The following is a 24,403-nucleotide window of genomic DNA, read 5'->3' as shown; positions in this document are numbered from 1 at the left end:
TGCCTCTCAAATTCCTTTTCATTCATTTATTTATTATTTTGTATCACTCCAGAACAACTGCCTTGTTCAAGAAGACTGTGAATGAACTGAACGGTCTCCTCACACCCCTGGAACTGAGGAAGGTGCAGCTCTTCATTGCAGTACTGCAGGGCATCTGCTACACTGTGACTGAATGTTTGATTTATGAGCTCCACCTTCATCACCTGCATTCGCCACTCTGTCCCATTTTCCCATCGTCTGGTTGACTCAGTCCTCTTTTATGGAGTTTACCCAGTTTACTATGCCATCTTATTTGCCCACCTGCTGTCTGAAGCACTTTTGTTCTCAGCCAAAGTGTACCCAAGCAATTTTAGCAAGGTGGGAACATACATGACATGCACCAGTTGTCAAAATCATAGAACTAACTGCATGACGGTAACTCTGTCTCACTGAGCCTGTGAAGACACTCCCTGATTCTTTACTGATTGCAATGAACGGGTTGATCTTAGCAGTTTCTAAAATGTTTCTTAATTCCTTTTTATTTAATCTCTTCATTGGGGCAGGAACCTTTCTGTGAACTGTAAATAACAGATGCTGTTGATGAACCCATTGACACTGTACAAGTGACAAGTCACCTTTTTGTCTTGAATTGATGAACTGTTACACTTACTATGCCAAACCAATGTCTGTTTTTTAAGGATCAGAAACAAACCTACAAACTTGCATTTTACAATATTTATGGAACTTGTCTAACAAATGCTGTTGATATTGAACCCAGTTACTCCATTTCCTTTATGCCACACCAATGTCTGTTCATCACTTTATTTTTGATGGCACTGAACTGAAAATGTTAATGGATTTTTTTTCTGTCAATTTAACTAATTAAAACTTGTATCAAACCAGTTTTTGTCTATGCTGTCAAACGTGGATTAGTTATGTTCCCAGTTTTTATATTGGATGTCATCACTTTATAATATATCAGAATATTCTATTACTGTTAAGCCCACTATGAATATTAAAATACACACAACCATGTTTCCTGTATCATACAGCTTTTCTACTGGGAGGTTTACAACTTATTCTGAGTCAATTTACCCAAGTTTGTCACTAAACCACATAGGCCTACTTGGAATACCCCTCAGATGTCTGAATGGCACTGATCTCACTTAAATGTTTTATAATTTATAATTGATTAAAATACGCTAAATCATGTGTCCTGTATCATAGCTACATGTATGACCTTTGCAGCAAAAAAAAACGCGTGAGAATCTGTTCGGTATTCAGTGAGATATGATTAATTAAGTGTGCTGACAGCTCATCTCACCGGCCAAACAGATTACACTGAGTGGAGTGGATGACCGGTCCAAGATGGCGGCTCCAAATCTCGTCAGCGCTAGTAAGGAGTAGCGGTCGATGCGGCGTCTATGGATATTATGTCTATGGTTTTACCGGTATGATATTTCGAAACGCCATGTTATTTCCAAGGGGGCAGGCGAATTCCCGGAAGTAGAAGAATCGACGTAGGCTGGAGGGACCACCTCTCTGCTAACTCCCATAGAAGTCCATTCATTCTAGGATTTTTTTTAAATACCATAACTTCATATAACATATATCCTGTGCCGATATTGTAGCTTCTGTGTAATCTACATAAACACTACAAAGGCAAAACAGACTCCATTACCTCGCCTGTAACGTTGGTTACCCGTAAGAAGAATAGTTAGCTTGTTCGGTTGGAGGGAAGCTAGCTTTGACGTAATCTCTCTTTCGCGCCGTAGGGAGATAACCGTATTGTTTGGATAAGAAGCTCAGTCCACCTTACTGTCTATGACGGTAACTCATAAGCAAAACCCATAGATATATCTATGAGCAAAACCTAGCATACACGACCGTATGTTAAGGTAAAGCATTACACAGAGGCAACCTAATAATAATACAAAAAAGTAAACCTATTTTTTTTTAAAAACGGCACTAATCATTTCAGAGGTTTTCGATGGATTGACCGTAGGTCGGAAAAGTGGAAAGAAGATTAGCTTCAAGGCTATAACTTTTTTGTTTTGTTTTAGCATGACTGTTTTTGAAGATGATCATGTATGGTAGCTTCAACATTAACACGACTTGGTGAGAATGATATTAATAATAATGCATAAATAAATGTTTAACTTTGAAGGCGAAGGAAGTGTGAGAAGAATTTCTGTGTATCTATCATATGAGTTACAAGATTCAGTTCGATGGCTAACGTCACGAAGTTAAGTGTGAGTCTGCGCAGTACTGGGGGGACCAACTGAAAAATCGTTCTATTTGACTCAGTGCCCTCCCATTGAAAACGACGGAGTCTGTTCGTCCATTTCTTTTACTGTCTATGGTTATTTCCTTTACTGTCTATGGTTATTTCCCATAGACAATCGACGTCCGGAAGTTGGATGGATACGGAAGTTACGGAGGCGGGACTTATTCTGGAGAGGTCTATCTTTTACTGTCTATGGGTCTATACCATCATGATCATGAGTTTAGCTTTTATTTGGCCTGTAAGGCCTATTTTCCTTATCTAAAGTGAGGGGTATGATTGCGGTCTCTTCAAAACTGCGGGTGTCATATCCTCCCGTGTCCCCCGGTGTGCCTGTATCTCCTTACTGAGGAGATAGAACGTCCACAGCGCTCGCGATTTCACAGACATAATATATTTGCAAATAATCATTGATTAATCATAACATTCAAATAAAACATATCAAACTAAGAAATTTGATTGGTCTAACATGTACAGAATATCATAAGAACATTGTGAATAGCTAAAACACAAAGCACTTTGGTCATTGTAGTGACATGGGAAACAGATTTTACAGGAGCTTACTGGTGGTGGTTTTATGAAAAGAGGACACATTTGATTTTGGGTTAAGTTTTTCTTTAATCATATATGGCAGCATAAGAGTTACACTTGTGAAAAAAATGTGACAATGAAGATTTCAAATTAAAGCCAAAAAAAAAAAAAAGATACTGAAGTAGGAAAAGTTCATGACAAATATAAGTATGACATTCTAGAGAAATGTTCACAGATCGGATCAAATACCAATCCCTTAATGAAGACTTAGGTCATCAAAACCCGGCATCAACATCCATGTCTTCAACATTCTCTGCCACAGAGCGGCAGATTTCATCCAGAGCTAGTTCTACAAGTAGGAAGAAATATAAATATATTTATTGTTTATTGAGAAGTAAAATGCTGAAGGAAACATACATGAATACAAGACTTTCTGATGCAGTCCAGTGCAAACATATATTTATTTTATATTTTTTTAAAAAGAGGGCTAACCTTCACTCTCTGTGAGGTTGGGGATTGTGCGGAAGGTGTCCCGGATGGCAGGTATCATCTTCTCATACATGTGCAGCACATCCAGACAGTGGTCAGAGAAGTTTGAGTCGTTTTGCAGCAGCCAATAGAGCAACATGAGCGCCTCCCTGAGTAGAATCACGCCTGGCCCTTCCCAGTTCCCCCGCTGGCCGAGATGCCACTCAGCACTATGCATACTCAGCCACTGTCTATGCAACAGCACCACCAGTGTTCGCACCACCTGCTCACACATGGACAACAGGATTAACACATTTAAGGGCCAACTTTGCCCAAAACATACCCAAATCTTGCAACAAATGAATGAGTTATAGCCTTATGTGAATATATTGACAGGTGGGAATCTGCCATCCCAAACCACTGTTGTATTTGTCTTGCGCAGCTTTGCAAATTCAACCCCCCTGAAAGATGTGAACATGTAAACACATGTAATGTAATGCAGGGGCGCCTGCAGGAATTAATGCTATGGTACGCACCCCCCCCCCCCAAAAAAAAAGTAGCCTACATAGTATAACAACATCCACATGCAATAGTAAAAGAACGTCTATAATGACCTATTCATTTGGACAACTTATACAGCCCTATACAGGCTAAATGTACCTTGTTTTGTTCTAGCGTACCGTGACGTCTGGCTTTAAACAGCTGCAATACAGTCTAACATTCTGACAAGTACACCAATTGCCTACCTTGTTCTTGCCCATCTGGAATAACTCCTCTAGCTTTGCTGCCTCCATACTTTCTGTTTTCGTTGTTTAAACTTGTGATATCCATGATGAGTACTGAGTTAGTGAATTAGCTCAACATTGTGTGCTGATAACCATAGCCGAGTAAAAGAAAATAACAAGTAGCCTAGCCTAGTTGCGTGCCTGCGTGCGTATTCTGTCTCCTGCTCAAACAAAATGTGCGTGCGTTAATTTTGATAAATGTTCACGTTCAAGTTACATAATAGAAAATTGTAAATAGCCTGATGGCATGCAGCTAATGGGATACTGTGCATAGTTGGGTAAGGTATGGTTGGCTAATTTGGAGTGAATACACAAGGGAAATGTTATCTCGTTGTTGAATAGCCTGATGGTACGCACAGTGTGTACGGACGTACACCTGCAGGCGCGCCTGATGTAATGTACAAGTATGATTGGTAATTGAGAACAGGTTATAGAGTGGACATGCCAAGGGAATGTAAACTTGTACAAGGCACTGTATGTACGATTACAAAACACAAAAGCAATCATTTTTGAATGAGAAGATGGGGATGGTGCTGTCGAGGGTGGCGCAAAAATGTGCATTGTACTCAAAAATGTGCATCCATTGTATCCAACACTGTAACACGACTGGACTTGACTCTGAACACTGTGGGGAAGGCACCCTTTTTATAGAGATGTCTAACATGGATTTGAAGAGGTCCTCCTTTAAAAGGTAACTTTTCCCATAGTTCAGGACTTTGACTTCATCTTTACTTCCCTTTCATTTCTTCACTTTCCCATTATCCCATCTATCTCCCTCCAACATTTTCCTGACTCTTTTCGTACTTCTCTTTACTCTTGTTTCATCTCATCTCATCCACGGAGAGGTCCCAGTGCGCCTGCACAAGAGCAGCCATGCAAAATACTGGGTCCGGGAGAAGCCAAGGATCCTTGCAAGATTGTACAGCGTGACATGAACTTATTATTTTCTATCCCTTCATTTCCTTAAACTCTTTTTCCAATGTGTTAGTACTTTGGTCATTTGGGTCAGCTTATCGTGCCTCCTCCTTTTATTCTGAAATCAATATTTATCCTATATAAACCTTTCACTCTATGATACCATATTCTAACCATATTCTCTGGCGTTCTGATTCCCATTTATACGAGGTCCCTGCCACCTATAATAATTGAAGACTGTAGGTTTTAACATCACGTTTAGAAGAACTGAATGGAGAAACAACTGACGTCTAACAAATTATTATGTTACCTGCAGGGGGCAGTACAGTGCACTGCACGTGGCATTTATACAACAGCTACACTACTTCAGAAGGTTTGCTAAAACACCAATTCCACTTACTAATTATTATGTCATCAATTAGGTATGTAGGGGTGTAGAACTTCCTTTTCAGAAACACCTAAATATACAATATCAGTTTCACATGTACCTCACTGTTGCACTGACAAGATTTCTCAATAAAGGTGGTCCATAGGGTGGCCCTCTGGGTGAAGAGCCTGGATAAAAACCGGATCACCTGTCAAAGAAATCTATTTATCATACCCATTTAAACAAAATACATCGTCCAAACAAAATGCACCTCAGTTCCGTACTGTCAAATTAAGGCGAGACACGGCAGGTGAAAACATCGTTTTTTCATGCACTGGTCAATTTCGAGATTTTGAGCTAGTTTGTCACCTTGGCATGTATTCTATCACACTACTACAACAAAAAAGTTAGATTTACACATTAAGGTGTTTATTTCATTATATTGTGTCTACTCGCGCCTGTATATTTCCCCTAAATTCAGCAAAAGTTAGCATTCTAACCTTGCATGCACTCCCGCGACCGTGATCCAAAACATTTCATGTGTAGTATCGTTGGAAAGCTCTGTTTTTCCTGTATCACACTACAGTGGGCATCGCTTTCAAATGGCCACTTCAGTCGCGCATTACGAGGCGTGAAGCTGCGTGAAGCTTTAGTACCACTTTCAGCCACTGTGCGTCGCTCTGCCACTGTACATCGCTCTGCCTGCCGCCCCTTCTGAAAAAGCTCGATTTACCTCGATTTAGGCTACTTGGGTATGGCTTAAGGCTTGACTACACGGTGGTAACGAAAACGAAATCGAAATTTGCTGTCTACATTATTGTCAGTGTTGGGGTAACGCAACTATGCAAATCAAAACAGTGGTGTGATAATTGAGCCAGTAGAGAAATAACTGTTCAGAATTAATCTGTAGCCTTGGGTAGGCTTCTGCGACGTTTTTAACAGGCTACGCTATAGAGGGTTATCGTAAATTAATTTGCCCTACTTCTTGACTGCAATGTAGTCAATTGACTGCTTGACATGTCATTTTTATTTTTCTGTACAATAAACAAATACATCTGCTTTATGCCGCAGAATTACATTCATATTTGGAACTTACATAGTCCAATGCATCGTTACACTACGTTAGTGTTTCCCAAAACCATAGTAGCAACGAACGTTCGCAACCACTATCGTAAAGTTGTGTAGTTACAACTACACCTCTCGACCTGTGGTAGAATGCAAGTAGAAGCATAGTTCCAGGGATCTTCATGTCAAAGATATCACTGACGCCAGTTATTTGTTTGCAAATTAATAATTATAAATATATTTAGGTTTCTAATTGATATTTACACTTCTAACCACCATACATCCATATTTTAAAATGCCCAAGGCAGAAAATACATAAATTAAAAGTCAATTTGCAGCCATGTGCACGTAAGTAAAAGTCACACACCTGCAGATAATATTTTTGACGAGTCAGCTGAGAATATGTAGCCTTTGATTTTCATGGAGGGGGGGGGGGGGGGGGGTGGTCCTTGTTAGTTTACGCAAACCAAGCCAAGAAGGCTGATGCTGATTTTGATAATATGATCTGCACAAAAGGTAAACAACAATGTCAATATTGTTGTCAAAATCTTAACCCAGATTCGAACTCTTGGACAGGGGACTGGTAACTGCTGTGCAACGGCGGCTGTCACCTGCCGGCCTTAACGCAATGCGCCACAGAAGTATGTGCAGATGCCCGTTCACGTGCTACTAAACGTCATTAACCACCTTAGTCCAGACTACTGAAGTTTGGAAACTATCATGGTCCAAACTTACAGTACTATGTAAGTACAACAGTTTTGGGAAACAGTCGTAACTTACATGTTGGTTAGTTGAACGATGCATCCTGTTAGTAAAAAGCTAACCTCCGTACGGGTTGTTCCTGTAGTTGTACGGGAAACGCACCCCAGATCAGCTTGTAGGCCATTAGCGATCTGTTTATTTTATTTTAAGAAGCCTACACAGTAGATCAAATGCCACATTCTCATTTTCAACAGACAGATGCAATAGCCATTGGTCAAGTATTGAGTATAAAGCAATTAAGATAGTACCCTATACAAAAAGTACTTCATATCATCATAAAAATTTGTTTGCAACTTGACAAAACACTGGATTAAATATCGTAGGCACAGGAGAAAATTTGTACATCCATTGGCCCGTGGGGAGATCACATGCCAGTTGCCTCTCCCTTCAGTGCTATGACTCGTTCGGCTGTGAGCTTGTTTCGCCAAAAAAAACTCTATTGCAAATATCAATGCGTCTTTGTTCATGGGTTTGGCCTCACAGCAGAGGCTTAGACAACTATGACCCACGTTTAGAGAATGTACGCACGCAAGAATCTGTAGGCTATTTGTGGCTGGTTACCAGCAAACAATGTTTAATGCATTAACTCAAGACATCAAACATTTTCTAAACAATACAAACAGAAAGGATGCAGCAGGCAGCAAATGTAGAAGAGTAATTTCCACTGGAAGAACAAAATGCTGAATGAAGCCCAAAGATATGAAGGCATATCTGGCAAGTTGTTATTTTTTGAAGACGTAAATTGTTGGGCTATAGGCCAAGTTTGCAAGAAGGAGACATAAAGCGTGAGCATGCCACACTATCCACAGCTGTGGTAGCAGGGGTAGGAGGATTTTAGTGCAGGATTTATATAAAATTCTTCAACAGAAGGCCGGCCTCGAATGCAGGCTTGCCCAAAAAAAAGGCCTGTGGTTTGCGCAGCCTACAGTAAGTAGGTCTTAGTGAGTTAGGAGTCCTCTAGACTTCTTTTAAGCTGTCTCAGAGGTGGAAAGTTGCTTTAGTTGGGGGCAGGGCCAGATTAACAATTCATAGACCCTTGGGAACAAATGTCTGATGGCCCCCCCTGCCCCCCAGCCAACGTGAATCGGGCGGTCAGTTAATAGGCCTACAGTATATCGTGAAGATTTGTATTGCCATTTAAGGCACGAGCGCATCTGTGAGGCCAAGCCTCACCAAGTAGCCCATTTGTTTACAACTAACATTACATTTAATTAAACTGCTTATAGGTTATGCCGAAATAGTTTCAACATTTTGAATATCAGTGTCGGGTGAATTAGGAAAAGCCTTATGGCTGAAAGCTGCTTTGGATCCCCCCTGTCAAGCAATAACCATACAAAAAGTTAAAAACAGATGACATGATGTGCGTCACTGACATAATGCGCAAATAATATAGCCTAGATATTCCAATATATTCGAATACATGTGTTTATTTTAGAGGGGATATTCGAACGTCATTTTTGAGCAATTTTGACAGCCCTAGTCCACTGTAGGCTACGCCAATCGTCTATTAACACCTTCCACCTAACCCCGGTGAGTGGGGGTCGCTATAATGCGTGTGAAATAGCACCATTGAGTAGCCTATGCGAAATAGCCTTAAAATCGTTCCGGTGTTGGGTGCCTTCTGGTTTCTCCACCTACTGGTTTCCTTGCGCGTGCATGCGCTGCAGCAGTTGTCAGACATTCACAAACAAGTTGTTTTAGGCGGTTTGAAGTCGCTTTTCATATGCCATGAGCGCTCGGCTACATTACAGCCACTCAGACAAAAGACATGTAAAAATAAAATGTTTTGAAAACTAGCATTAAACTGGATTCGATCCCGCAAAAGCAACACACGCGTGACTCTCTCCATCCTGATTCCCTACTCTTTGAGCCAACTAATATGTTACGCGAATCAATTAACCATTGCAGGCTACCATTAATTAATAATGTAGGCAACACCCAGGTAACATGTTGTCCAGGCTATCTGAAACAAGGGGTTGTCTCTCATCTACAACAACTGGTTACCTTGGGCTGCTACAGTCGTCAGTGCACTGTGCACAGTAGGCCTATGCTACTCTTTGTGGTTGATCAACTAAAAATAAAAGATGTATTTGGTGATGACGTTATTGTAGGCCTAGTAGACCTAAATTTTGAGAAATTAAATGGTACGAGAAACGATCTACATAGCGCACCAGACCGCGATGTCTTCAAGGGTTGAATGAAGGGAGCTTGCAAAAATTTGTGTATTTTTCAAGTCAATAAACATTCTTAATTTTCGAATGTCTTTGTCAGGGAACATCTGAGTTTTAAAAACCATAGGCCTGGTAGTCACTCAGACAAGGAGTTATAAAGGCAATACCATTTGTGTCACCTAATGCAGTTCAGTGAATTAGCAAGATACCATCAGAAGCCAACAATCATAAAGCACCTGTGTGCGCGCGCGCTCTCTCCTCTGCGCATGAAGCTGTCTGCGTGTTGTAGGCTAGATTTGCGTGAGTTCTTTCTATCTGCTTTACTTTTGTGAGTTGCGACCACCTAGGCTATGTTATAGACGTTCTATGAGGTACCAGTGTTTAGCTGTGTCACAAAACAATAAGCTTTGTCAGACTACTTTTAAAATGATATTCAGGGCTATATACATTTTAAACATTCGGGGCTGAAGACCCGACAAAGCCTTGCGTTAATTCTTCAGGTAGGAAATGTCAGGAATTTTCATACGAGAGACGCTCTCATTGGTGGTTAGTATATGGAGTAGGGGATTGACAGCAACATACACTGTAGCCAATCACATTATGAGAGATGCTGAATTTAACTGCGATGTTTGATTTTAAATTAATGTAAATTTAGCCGGGACTGTAAGCTGGCACACGTGGGTGCTCGATGTTTTCAGTGGGTGCCCGAGAGACGGAGCACCTACGGTATGGGTGTCCATTACAAACAAACATGCAATGTGAACGTCTGGGATTGGGGAGAGCACTAAATGCTCTTCTGAATAAGCACGAAGTCAAGCCTTTAAATGAAAAACACTCTTTAATAGGGGTGTAACGGTACACAGAAGTCACGGTTCGGTTCATACCTCGGTTCGGACATCACGGTTCGGTACGAGTTCGGTACAATGGAGGGAAAAGCAAAACAAAAATGCAGAAAGCATTTTTTTTTGTACATGTCTCAGGCTGTACCACCTAGTGTCATACAGTCTCTTCCCTGAGCTTTTCAAGGCTGTTTTCTCAAAATGAGTTTCCTCTCCCACTCTGAGCACGAAATCTCCACTTCAGAAGCACTTACATACACTTTGTTGATATATTATTTCTAGCCTGACTTGACATTTTATGCCTAAAAACATCGATTTTTTAAGGCTACTGACAGCATATTCTGATTTACAGGATAACAAAAGTAGATATCCATAAATCCCTCTACTTTTTCGCAAATTAGTGCATATTTAATTACATAATGCCTAATTTGCATATGTAAACATTAAATTACAGAAAACTTGTAATACATTTTTTTTCTCATATTAATGTACAGTAAGTAATCAACTGGGGAAGTTTCATAGTGATATCTGCTTGTTAAAAATGTTACCCTAATCACCTGTAGTGTCTCGCCTTAACTGTTAAAATTGCACATTCATCCCTAAAGGTACAAAATCATTGCGTCTTCCTGTAAATTAATGATTACATACCTCAATTTGCAGTTTAAACCAGTGATCATCTGTAGTGGTCTTATCTGGTCTGGACGTTGCATGCTGGAATATTTTGAGAAAAGGACAAGCATCTGAAAAGAGAAAGGTAAAGACCATAATTCCACCATTTCAATGACCATGTCCTGAGCAATTTTCTTTGCCATGATAAGCCACTTACATAGATGAGAACACAGTTTTTCTGCTATATCATCGCTGCTGACTAAGATGGTCAAAAGTCTCACAGATGGAAAGATGATGTTATATGTGGAGTCCAAAGACAGGCACTGTGCCAAGGTCTGACTTGCCAACAGACAGTCAAACCTAAAGAGGGTAAAAGTGTGAATAAAACATTAAGTTACAAGATCTATAAATATTGTGCACACCCCAACCAGAAATGCTGGCTTTTCACTTAGACATGCGTAAGTGAATATTTAATATTGATTCTGACATACTTTGATATTTTGTAAGCAATTTCTGACAATGATTCAAAACTGAATACTACTGGTAGTTAGCATGTAAGTAAGCTTTTAGCAGTGTCAACAAGGAGTGGTATTTGTAAGGTTTTGCAAGCCTTTTTTTTATTGTTAACTCGCTACAAAATTGTTCCATATGTTACTTCAAAATTGTATTTATTTCATCCTGTTTGGCAAAAAGCTTACAAGCAGTAGTCTGGCCAGTGTCATACTTACCTCTGGAGTTGTGTTTCATCAGCTCGTTGTGCCAGCAAGCTCAGTGTCGCCAAACTGCCTATTACGAGTGCTTGCTTTTGTGTGGTGTTACAGCTGTAGGTCGGATCTGCTAGCTGAACCAACCGCTTGAACAGAGGAGGCTGTAGAACTTTCTGGTCTTCTCTCTGCCTCTCTGACACTCCGCTTTCTTTGGATGTACCTGGCTGTTGGTTGATTGGCCCAGCACTAGATTGTTCAATTTCTTCCATTTCAAGAGTGACCTCTTGTGATGGCTGGGACAGCAGAGTCTGCACAGCCTCATCACTCTGAGATACAATGAGGCGAATTGCTTTCAGAGAGGCCAGGGCGATATCCTCTTGGCTGTCCAGGGTCTCCCCCATGTTGGAAGACAGGGTGCTCACAGAAGAGCCTGACAGGGAAATGCCACGCAAAGGATTCTTCACTGAGCTGTCCATAGTCTCCAGTGTCTGGCAAAAGAGACTAATATGGTGCTCCAGTAATGGCAGCAGGTGCACTGCACCTGGGCAGCTCCTCGGTGAGACTAAATGATCTCCTGGGTGTGTAGGATAACCCAAGGCCAATGAACTCAGGCCAGACATGGCCAGACTCTGTAGGTGACTGAAGTGAGCATGAAATCTGGGTAGAACACGTGCGTCTGTAGAGGAGGCGGAGGAACCGTTGGAACTGCACAAAGACCCTCTAAAAATGCAGACAGGAAGTGGACAGAAAGCACAAGTTTATTGCAAAGCATTATCTGAGCAATCACTAATGTTTAAGGACTTTGGTTAATTAAACACATACAAACAGTACAGTTAAAAAAAAAAACTACAGGTTTTGGAGAGTTTTGTAATCCTTTTCACAGCAAGATCTATTTTAGGGCACCAACCTAGGCTTAAAACACACCACAATTACCTTTTCCAATCATGTGGAGCCAGACGTATATTAAAATATGTAAGGGTGTAACGGTACACAACAAATTACGGTTCGGTGTGTTCATTTTCGGTACAGTAATTTTCAGTACAGTACAGTAACAGTACAGTAACCTTTTAATACCTTCACAATATTGTTTAATACCAACACGACTTTGAGCTGCAACTAGCGGCAACCTTTCGAAATTCAGTGTTGGGGGTAACTAATTATAAAGTAACAGATTACTGTCATTTTTGTTACTTAACTTTCTGAGTAAGAAAGTGTAGCAATGCTTACAATTCAAATCAAGTATCTATTATTACAGTTACTGGATACTTTTTTCATTTTTTGCTTCAATAAAAACACTGGCCTATACACAATTATTTGTTATTTAATCCTAACCCAAGATAAAAAAGTTATTTCATTGTTATGTGTAGGAAGAGCACACACCACTTCTCCAGCACTACACTCTTTCTTTCACTATCATTCTATCTCAATCAAGACAAAATGACAAATGAAAATCAGAAAAGGTATACTGGACTTTCTTCTAAAAAGGCCCACGACCATACGCAGTACACACACACACACACACCCTTGCTGTCTCATATACATTTGCCAGTCAAGGTATCACATTCAAAAATAGGCGGTCACATTTTACAAAAATACTAATTATTAATTGGGTGCTGCTGGAGAATGTGGGCCCCATGTGATGAAATACTTTTGGGCCTGCATGCTCCCTGTGAGGAACAATTTGAAAAATAACCCCTTAAATGGTGACTTCTGGAGAATTTTGTGGAAACTAATTGACAAACTGACTTAAAATATATTATATTATAATGTATTGATAGCATATTACAATACAGCCTATACAAACCTACACAGGTTCTTATATTCAACTAATTTTAAGCAAGTCTATTGGGACTTTGATCTCATCACATACTACATCAAGGGAGTAACCCTATAGCTCCAGAGCAAGCTTTGAATAATGTAAAGGTAACACCTGTTAAACTAACCTTAACATGACATTTACTGAGGGTAGAAAATGTTAAATCTTATAGCCTAAACCTTATCTTATAGCCTAAACAAAGCAACACTGTCAGGCCTATATTTAACCTCTATTCTGTAGTCAAGGCAGGGGGTAGCTCATTGCAAATAACCCCTTATAATATGTGCATATGTTTACATGTTATATTCTTGTTTTTTTCCCCCTTTCATTTAATTATATGTTTGTTTGAATGAAAAGGCCTTCTGCCTTTATGGGGACTTTTAATTTGAAAATGGGTTATTGTGATACTGTATGTAGGCTAGGCCTAGTTTAGGCTATGTCTGCTGCTCTTACAGCCTGTGTCATTTAAAACGCGATGGCGTAAATGATTACTTTTTTGGATGACAATGACAGCTGGTAGCGTAGACATACTGATAGCTTCAATGACGCATATTTATGTGGAGACAGTAGCCCTACGTGGCCGATGAGCCAGGCAGTCGACTCTTCCACCTCTGATTACGTCCGCCCATTCTTGTTTGCTGGCTAGTAGACTCCAGAGCGGTAGAAAAACGGCTCTGGTAGACTCCATATGTGACCTGACGATATTCACTCCCATCCAGGGGCATTTTTTGTCTTTTTACAGACGTGGCAATAAGCCTCTTGGCTGTTGCCAACTAGCCTGAGCCAGTCTTTGAATCTCGAGTCTTCTAACCAAATGTCCGAAGAAAAATAAATTTCCCATGACATCGTCAATGGTAGCGAACTTTTGGCAACAAGTTTAAGCAGTAAGCCAGCAGTATATCCAGTTTGAGCATAGAGTTTGAGGGGGCGCTAAAAGTTTTTACCGTAAACGCACACTGACATATCGCTCAGGTCCTACTCGCACATATAATTAATATAATATAAATAAATTCACGAGAATTTTAGGAGATAGGCCTGCACTTAACACAAATGGAAAACATCATAGTTAGTGGTTCGAAAATGTAATACCTCATCAGATGACGTTTATTACTTTTTAATACTTTTAAATGGCCTTAAATTTGGCTAATTTCATTTACTACCTTTTAATACTTTTTCCAACCCCGCGGACACCCTGAGTAAGCCTAACAGGTACTGTTAACCTAAATTTCACTGACAATATTTTTGATGCGCAATGGGAATAGTATTTTGAAAAGGTGTCATGTTTTTTTGATAATTGACTAAACTGGTCTGCTACTTAATATGTTTGTGTAGGAACTCAAATTTGAAAGATGGTCAGCAAGCAAAAAAGTCTACTGTTGAAGACCGCATTTGGTACATTCAGTACTCATCTGTACTGAACCTAACATCCTGACAAAAATGTTGATTTGATGTTGATGGAATAAAAGTGTATTTAGACTGACAAATAGACGGGCCTAGGCCCGTCCAGGCCCACCCGTGGCTACGCGTATGCTTTCTAAATTATTTAGCTAACTCCATCCCCGTCAACGAACTTAGGCTACTATGCCTTGGTTTTATTAGGAAGACATGAATTCTGGGTGGGTTTGGGCAAGCCTCAGATTCGTGTGAGCGGTATCGGAACAGAACAGAGCGGCCACTCCGGCCTCTAAATTAAAAAGCGCTCCGCGCTCAAATTCCATCCATATTACACAAAACTATAAAATAATCTAAACTTCATTCACTCTCGGTGTTTACAGTTAAACATGCCAGTGCACCAATTGCGAATATTAAGAATGACTGACAACATTTAGGCTACAGGAAACAGGATTTTAAAGATCAGTGCCTACTTTATTTTCAGTCTGTTCTATTTTCCTACATTTTGTTAATGTAAAATAATATAATACATTGCCATATTTGCATTTAGCCTGTATATCAAGTATCCTGCCAAATGTAGGCTAATTTATTTATTTGTGAATCCATCTATAGCTAAACCAAATATGCCCATGGTGACCTATCTGACTGCATACTGCCTAATACTACTACTAAAACAGTCCATTTTCTCTTCCACAAAACCCAACATAGGCTAATCAAGGATATATGTTTTATACTTTTAGTTTTTATTTGAAATATCTGCATTGGTAGGGGCAGTAGGCAAACGTTAGGCCTACTTTCGTTTTGCACTTCAGCTTGTATTCGGTGTAAACAAACAAGCATGCGTGGAAGCCTGGAGTTGTCAGTAGCGTTCTACCTTTGAATAAAATGGGAGTATTACGGGAGGCTACTTTTGTGCCGGTTCGCTATAGCTATATTTTGCATATTGCAGCCAATACGTCAACTGGGCTAAAAGGCATGTTAGGTTACCTTTCCTTCTCTCACTGCATTCTCAGAATCTCATCCCATCTTGGCTGGCTAGTCTAACTTTCCGCTTTTTCTGCGCGCTCTTGGATTTGATAGATGCGACTACTAGCGAGTCACAACGCGAAACTGCTAACGTTGATGGGAGGTGTAGTTTTTATGCTGCATTCGCGACGTGATTCTATGGTTTGCACCAGTAATGTTTCTCGATGTTGCGGTGTATTTTGTAGACAAACATTGACATGGTTTGAAGTCATTCACACCAGTGCGCCTAAATATTTTTTTGCACTCGCATGGCATAATTTTTACTCGCATGTGCGAGTGAAATTGGGCGCACTGTAGAGCCCTGATATAGATCAGGACAGACTTGCGGAATAGGCTTCAGGGCAACAGTCTGGCCTGCATGAAGATAGGCATTAATGGTCCAATAGTAAAACAGTGCAATTACCTAAGGGCCTTTGAAATGTTCTTTTTAAAGCCAATGAGGATGGTTTGTAGTGACTGATCACATTTGCACATTTTGTTGTTTTGCACTTTCTTTTGCATTTGTTCTATAGTTTGTAATAGTCTTTGTTAAAATTGCACAAATTACATACATATTTTAAAATATTTGTATACTGTTGTTTGTTTGGTGTTATTACTTTGTTAACTGTTTTTATTACTTTGTTAACTGCTTTTGAGAAGTTGGTTATTTATTTAACATGTAGTGTTTCATAAATAATTGTTAAATGTACGGAGTCTGTAGGCTACTGTATCGCACAAACAAGACGCCAGCACCCACATCCCCACCGGTCGGACCGACACCATAACCCCCCACCCCGGTCGGACAGCAACCGATACCAGACCCCCCCCCCCTCCAACTTTGATAAAGTCAGAATATGCTGTGTGACATGTAAACAATAATATGAATGGAAGATTTTATTAACAACTTGTGGTAACACCATATTCATAATATTGTGTTCAATTATGAATACGGTCAATACTCGGAATATTGATGTCCGTGTAAACGTTTTGTGACAGATGAGGCAGTGAAGTCTCCTCTATTTAGGCTACCTGCACAAAACACACCCAAGCACCCTTGCTTTTCTTATTAGGAAAATGGTGGACAATACATATTGTCCTGACAGGCTGGAATTAGTGCAAGCAGCACAAACACAATGATTAATCATTATGACTTTCCAAAAAATCAACGAACTCCAACTCTCACCACTGCTTAAGTCTAGTATCTACACCTACAATGACAGCAAAGCTCAAGCACCAATTTAAGATTTAAGTTTACCTTCTCCTATGTAATATGATGCGTTTTTGGCCGGGACAGGCATATTTAGGAGCCTGCTTAAAATGTGTAGGCCTACACTTTCTTCTGAATTAGGCTACTGTCCGTAGGTTTTGTAAAGCATATCAATTCCTATATATTAGGGCTGTCATCGTTAACGCGTTCATCGCGATGCAATTAAGGACCAAGCATAATGCGTTAATTTTTTTTAAATCGCGTGCCGCCAAATTTGCCAATTTTTTATTTTACACAGTCACTTGTTCTGTTATCAATGATGCTCTTTGGCTGCTACTATTTTGACCCTTTGATGCACCGTTTCTTGTCCTCAAACCAAGGCTTAAAATTCATTTTTCAAAATGGGGGGGAATTCCCCCCTTAGGTTATTCATGTAGGGGGGATTTACACAATTTGGGGGGGAGGGGGGGGGGGGTCGATTCTGATACCAAGTCAAGAATTGCGATTTCGATACTTCTTCGATACTTTTTTAAAATGTGTTTGATTTTGGGGCCCCCACCACCCTGACAGTCATATATACTGTAGTGGGATCATTCACAACAGTGGACATCCTAGATTCTGCTTGACTCTCTCCACACACACAAAAACACACTGAAAATGATTGCTTATGTGATTTGTTTCTATTTCATATATTTTTAAATTCATATAGAGTCTATTCAGTTAATAATGTATTTTTTAATGTATAGCAATTTACTAATAATTACTAGTAGCTAAACATATTTTGTAATTTGAATGCTTCATATTGACGGTTAATTGACGTTTAAATGTTATCTTTAATGTGGTGTGTAGGTCTGATTGGGTGCACATTGGTGATGAGTAGGTGTAATTGAGTGCCTGCCACTTACTCACTTATACGTGAGAGTAATTAGCCTCCCTTCAGCCTGACGGTTTTAGGCTAGTCGCTAGTGAATAAATGTTGTGCATAGTGCATAAGGATATGTGGATGCAATTCATTATGTTTTCTACTGTATGTCATTAGATAAAATAAATGTTCAAAAAACTAACGAAGTCGAAGACAATCTTTCTGGGATCAAGTGTTGACGTGACCTGAGCTAGCAGGATAGTTACCAAGGAGCTCTTTCCAGATGTAAAAGTTTGCCATGGTTGCGTAGCCTATTTGTGTAAGCGCAAAGTGGTTCTCTCTCTCTCCGTGTGTGTGTCTGCGTCTGCATGAGGCTATGTTCAATTCAACTCGGTAGTTGATCCGTCCAGTCAATAGCACCTCATTCACGCCACTTCATGATTATATTAACGTCATCAGACAGGTTGTAAAAGTGTATGCGGGAATTTCTCGCATTATGATGGCTAGAGTTGCGGGACTTGAACAAATTATGCGCAATAGCCGCAGTGAAATTTAAGCCCTGCAAACTGCCACAGACACTTCCTAATAGGTTTCTGCCTGTCTTTCTCCTGTAGTCATGAAGATAATAAACACCAACGCAGTTCTGAACTCCCGGTCGGCTGAATGGACGTTTTACTTTTCTTTTTTTTTTTTAAACTCCCTGTCAGCTCAGTCGACATGGAATTAAAATATCACCGAAACACCTCAAGTTTAAGATATAATCTACGACATGGGTCAGCAACAGGCGGCCAAAGCTGGCCCGCCAACGAAATGATTTGGCCCAGCCAAATTATTCTGACAGTCAATTTTTTTTTATATCTTTTATTTTACAATATTGATTTACAAATAGTCTGTTCACCAAACAGACCGCGGGTGGGTGTTTAAACAAATATGAGAAAGAACACCAGAACGCACTGCTAGCCTACTCTGTGCATAGCCCTCTGCCAGCGCTTCAATATTGCGCTTTTGTACCTCTGTTTGGAGCAGATAGGCCACCTTGAAGGTGCCGCTCCATTTCGTAGTGAGGTATGATATAACAGTGACAGCGTTGTTGCATATCAGATACATGGACTTTGCATTTGTTGAAACTGGGTAAGATGAACGCAATGTTTTCTTTCCATTCCTCTTTATAGGCCCAGCTATTTTTCTCCCAGCTAACTCACTCCTCACTCTGCATGCTAATATTTCTTGTAGGCAAACAATAAACATTGTAACATTGTCAGGAAATGGGTCAACCAAGTAGCCTATTTAAGAATAAAAGTAAGATAGACTATGTCCAAAGAAGAAATTAGAATAAGTCAGGCTCCAAACTGTCCATCAATGACAAAACTATTGTAGCCTAATGCCTAGTGTAGTAGTGCCCACATTTACTATTCATAATATTGAAAGGGGAGATAAAACAGAGTTCATCAAGAGAAATTAATTACTCAAGTATACCATCAATGGGCCCATACATTGTTTATTTTTTTCACAAGTTATTTTTATCCATTCTCTTGTTGGATGCGTGTATGGACTAACAGGTGGGATGGGAGTGGAAATGCATGGATTCCAGTTTCTTCCAGTAGCAGCAACTGGAATCCATGCATTTCCACAGAATTATTTTTGGAATCTGATCCCTTATCATACCTGTTCATTCTTACTCGTCGCTCGACTTATCGTGACTAAATTCAAGATGGCTGCAAACGCTAAACTTCATGAAGATACTGTCTGTATAAATCGTCTTGTTGGCCATGATTCCGGCCATGATTCCTATCTCAAGTTGTTGCCACCCTGTGGTGTAATCAGCTGTAGTAAAACATAATTGAATATCCAGATATGCTTTTAGTATGCTTTTACTAGGCTTTTAATGCTATCTGGGATTCTGAAATAATCAAAGGCCTCCCACAACAGACTATGCGGCACAGACCCAAAAGCATTAGCCAAATCCAAGAACACAACGTGCAGGTCTCTCTTCTCACGCTTTGCTAATTGAATTTGGTGCCAAATCATGCTGGTATGCTCTAAGCACCCGGAGAAGCCAGGAATTCCAGCTTTTTGCACCGTGGTATCAATTAGTTTATTCCTTTCAAGGTAATTTGTCAGTCTCCGTGCCACCACACTGAAGAAAACCTTCCCTTCAACATTTAGTAGACTAATTGGCCTAAATTGATTAATCTCCACTGCGTCCTTTTCTTTGGGAATAAATATTCCCCCAGCCCTCCGCCAAGCCTTGGGAATACCTTGCTTTTTCCAAACTTCATTAATTGCCATAGAAATCTTAAAACATCTGGTGCACTCTTATACAACCGGTAGGGCACTCCATTAGGTCCCGGGGCTGAAGAGGCTCTTGCACGTTTTATTACTTCTTGCACCTCTTTCCACCTTGGTGGACTATCGTCGCATTGGCTACTTAATTCACCAATAGGTGGGATATCCGCAGGAAGTGCCATCTCTCTGAACCTCTCCCTATCTTTGTGCACTCCCTCTAAATACTCCTCAAGCTTCTGCTTAGGTTCCAAAAGACTACCACTCTTCTGCATTACGAATAAAGACTTAACAAACTTAAATGGGTCTTTATAGAATGCTAGTCGAGCTCGTGATTTCTTCTTCCTATTTTTCCTAATATTTTCAGAAGCCTAATGTTTTCTCTCCATATAATACTGTGTAGGGAAAAAACGTGACTGTTTAACTCATCAGTGCCACTTGAACAAAGTAGCCGCACAAAATAAACATTAGGCGTGAGTGTGACAATGCGACCCCCTAGCGATTATGTGACTTGCTCTGCTGCAGGCAGGGGCTTCTCATATGCATGCACCTCCTGATTTAGTGGATGTGTGGGGTTTCAATGCGTGATTGAGTGTTTTTTCCCCTAAGTAATTTAAATACGATAATGTCAATTTGCCCATTGTTTAAACAACAATCACAATATTATTGTAGACTATATATATCGCACACCCCAATTGCAGACATGTTTGCACAAGATAAACTTACTAGGTCTATTAGATCTACTGAAGCTGGTCTGCTGGTAGTGACCAGAGTCAAAACTAAACTGGGTGAAATTACATTTAGCCATTATGGAGCCCACTGCTGGAACTAACTCTCAATGGAAATCGGATCTGCCCAAACAGTAGCTTGTTTTAAAAAGAAATAAAAACTGCATTATGTTCTATTGCCTTTGATTAACCTGGCGATGTTTGGTTTAGGAGTTATAAAGTGATGGTTTTTGTTGCATTTTGAGTTATTTATTTAATTTAATTTCATGTTTCTAGTTCATTCTTTCTATTTTATTTGATTTTTGGTCACTTTTTGTATATATATATATATATGTTATATATTTACAATGTCTCATTTAAAAATATGATGCAATCGACTGTAATCACAAGTGTTTCAGGAGTGGATGTATGATTTAGTACAATGGTTTTCAAACTGGGTCACAAAGACATTGCAAGTGGGGCATGTGGCCACGGATCTCGCACTTGCAAAATGCAAGGGATGGGAATCAGCCTACTGTTGCACCAACAATAACAGTTCAAAGTTCAAGTTCAGTTATTTATATACACTGTAGCACATTATCATGGACACAATGGCATTCAACGTGTAGTACATTTTATACATATGACACTAGATAATTCAGTGTATACATTAAAAAAACAATTAAGTTCGCAACACACACTGAACTTGTATTAAACGTTCTTTAGAACACAGCTGATCAACTGTCTGCCTTCACTTTTGAATGAAAATCCGCTGCCATAGACAGCAGTCATTATTTCAGAGGTGCGTAGACGAAAATAATGATTGGGAAATCCCATTCAAATCAATGGAGCGTTCTAATTGCATTGTGAAGAGCCATATAATAAGTTAGGGATAATGTATAGAACGCCGGTCATTATTTGAAAAATAAGTCCCGACAGGGAGCACCGGACTCCAACGCCAGCGGAGGGGTCTTGCTTCGTCCTGAAGGGACTTATTTTCCCAATAATGACCGGTGTTCTATACCTTATCCCGCTTATTATTCGGCTACTTCCCAAAACGAAAAACTAAACTCCACGTTATGTCTCTTTACATTTATTTGTTACCGTTTCGAGAACCAAATAGTTTGCAACACACGCTGAACTTGAATCAAACTTTCTTTAGACAGCTGATCAACCGTCTGCCTTCACTTTTGAATAAAAATCAGGGAAATCTTTGGGAAAATCCCATTCAAGTCAATGGAGCGTTCTACTTGCATTGTGAAGAGCCGTATAATAAATAACATTAATGGTTCTAGAGTAAATGAGCAAAGACATACGTACGAGCAGATGTAACTGTGCTGAGAAAGGAGTCCGGATAGTGAGTCAGGGCTGATACACAGCAGATGACATAGGCCGAGGGAGCTGGGGTCCAATGGATGTTGCAATAACAAATTTAGCAACACTGACCCTGCATTAGGACAGAGAGGATCAGTCAGGTTGGCCACCAGAGTGCATGATGGTCCGGGACAAAATTATTTCAAAAGGGCCCCACCCTGACCCCAATTAATGTAAGATGCTTATTAACCTAGCAACCAGCATAGCAACCACCATAACTACCCTAGCAACAGCCTAGCAACTTCCACAGTGACAACCTAGCAACCAATATAGCAACAAATGAGATTAACGTAGCAACCCTCATAGCAACTGCTTTATTTAGCATTGCAACAACCATGTCTACCTAAGCAAACCATTGTACCTATCATTACCTCTACATTATCTGTTTTAACACTGTGTGATATTTTACACTATATGTTTTGCATTTTCATGCACTGGTAATTCCTTGGAACTACATTTCTAGTTAGGGTTGTAACTGTTTCTACCCCCTTGCCCTTCCAGTGAAACAGATGTTTTCAAAGCATCGTTTTGCTTGCTTGCAGGCGACCCTTAGTTAAGATGGTTAAGATGGTTGTTGTGAGAGCACGGTTCAGTGGCGCCTGTATAGGCCTACGGCCGTACGCACTGTGCGTACCGGCCTCAGGCTACTCAGCTACGAGTAGAGAAATCATTTCCCCTGTTTGTGTATTCACTCCAAGTTGGCTTACCATAGCTTCCCAACTCTGCACTGTAGCCCATAAACTGCATGACAGGCTGTTTATATTTTTCTCTAAAATAACCAAATGCATTTGTTCAACTTTATGAGGAAGAATGACTTGGAACGCACATTTTGTTTGCGCAGGAGAGAGAATAAAAGCGCACAGGGCATCGATTACAGAACTTTAGCCTTTTTAGGGATGTATAAAGTTGACCAAATTAATATAGGCTGTTTTTCGGCGTGAAGTACTGTGTTGGCTATTATTAGCTAAACAATGCACAAGCTTGCAATAGCGAAACAGACTAGCTAGCTAGATAGATAGATAGATAGATAGATAGATAGATACTTTATTGATCCCCAAGGGTCCCCCAATGTTGACATTTTCCCGTATTTTGGGTTAGTTTTAGTTAGTTAGTTTTAGTTTTTTTAATCAATGGGGCAGCAGGTCTGGTGGTAGAAAAAAAAAAAGAATGGAATAATTTTATGAGTAGGGCTGTCAATCGATTAAAAATGACTAATTAATTACATACTCTGTCATTAATTAATCTAAATTAATCGCATATATAATATTTCCTGCAAAAGTTTTTTTTATTTAATTTTAAATATTTAAATTCAAATGAATCATTGAATAATCAGCATTAGTGACATTAAAGTTCAAAAACTCTTTTATTATTATTTTCACTGTTCAAATAATGGCCATAATAATCTATGATATGACCTAATATGCTGAGGAAATAAATTCAACAGTGCTTCGGGAAGAAGTTTTTTTTTTCACATAAAAGGCATTTCAGGCCACAGATATAACCTAGGGGACACAATGAAAATAAATTAACACTCCCCTCAATGTCAACACTTATTTCTTTGCATTGATGTGCGACTATAGAGTTGACGAACTCCGGTGATATGCAAATTCCTTGCTGCAGACATTGCAGAGGACTTTATTTTCAACACTTAATTTTTATCAACACCATCAGGCCATTTTTTAAAAGTAAATGTTCCAATCAATGATCCAGGCAGCACGTTTTCTTCTCTCTCTGTCTAATTTTTACTGACTAGAACGGCTCGGGGTCAAAGGTCATACGGAATCGATTAATCTGCACTAATTTTTTTTAATCATTTATTTATTCTCAAATTAATTAATCTAAATTAATCAGTTATTTTGACAGCCCTAGTTATGAGAGTATTAAAATATGAGATATTTTACGGGAAAATATTAATACGGGAAGACAGCGGGACAGAAAGTTAAAATATGTGAGAAGGGAAGGGAAACCCGGAAGGTTGACAGACATAGCTTTTGCACTCTTACAGATTTGCTTTTTGCTCTGTTCATGATTATAGGCCGCAATGATTACAGTATCCCAATTAAAGAGACGGGTCTCAGCAATTGGTGCACTATCCGGAATTGAGTAGGCTATTTAGTCAAGCTTGTTTGCGCGCTAATTATCAAGAACGAAGTTAGTAGATTAAGTGGCAAGGGCTGCATAAGAAAGGTGGGGGAGGATTGGGATTGGGGGGGGACCAACAAGGAGCACCCAAGAGCAATTATAAGGTAAATTCACTAATGTATCCCGAGCATAG

The 24,403-nt window shown here is 39.8% G+C and overlaps 1 protein-coding gene across 1 annotated transcript in view; it reads right to left on the bottom strand.

Moving 5' to 3' along the window:
- Nucleotides 1-2,861: 2,861 nt before the first annotated feature.
- The window catches only part of LOC121707483 (ATR interacting protein), a 29,340-nt gene continuing 7,798 nt past the window's right edge, over nt 2,862-24,403 (bottom strand). Inside the window, exons 7-13 of the mRNA XM_042090092.1 lie at nt 22,075-22,201; nt 11,504-12,202; nt 10,993-11,135; nt 10,815-10,906; nt 5,451-5,537; nt 3,287-3,545; nt 2,862-3,143 (exon numbers count right to left, since the gene is read on the bottom strand). Of these exons, the coding sequence (XP_041946026.1) occupies nt 3,070-3,143; nt 3,287-3,545; nt 5,451-5,537; nt 10,815-10,906; nt 10,993-11,135; nt 11,504-12,202; nt 22,075-22,201 (1,481 nt within the window). The 3' untranslated portion in view covers nt 2,862-3,069. The remainder of the gene's footprint in view (nt 3,144-3,286; nt 3,546-5,450; nt 5,538-10,814; nt 10,907-10,992; nt 11,136-11,503; nt 12,203-22,074; nt 22,202-24,403) is intronic.

This window comes from Alosa sapidissima, chromosome 4 (genome assembly GCF_018492685.1).
Source record: "Alosa sapidissima isolate fAloSap1 chromosome 4, fAloSap1.pri, whole genome shotgun sequence".
Taxonomy (NCBI): Eukaryota; Metazoa; Chordata; class Actinopteri; order Clupeiformes; family Clupeidae; genus Alosa; species Alosa sapidissima.
The sequence above is the reverse complement of the archived record's forward strand: the minus strand, read 5'-3'. Positions and strand labels throughout refer to the sequence as shown.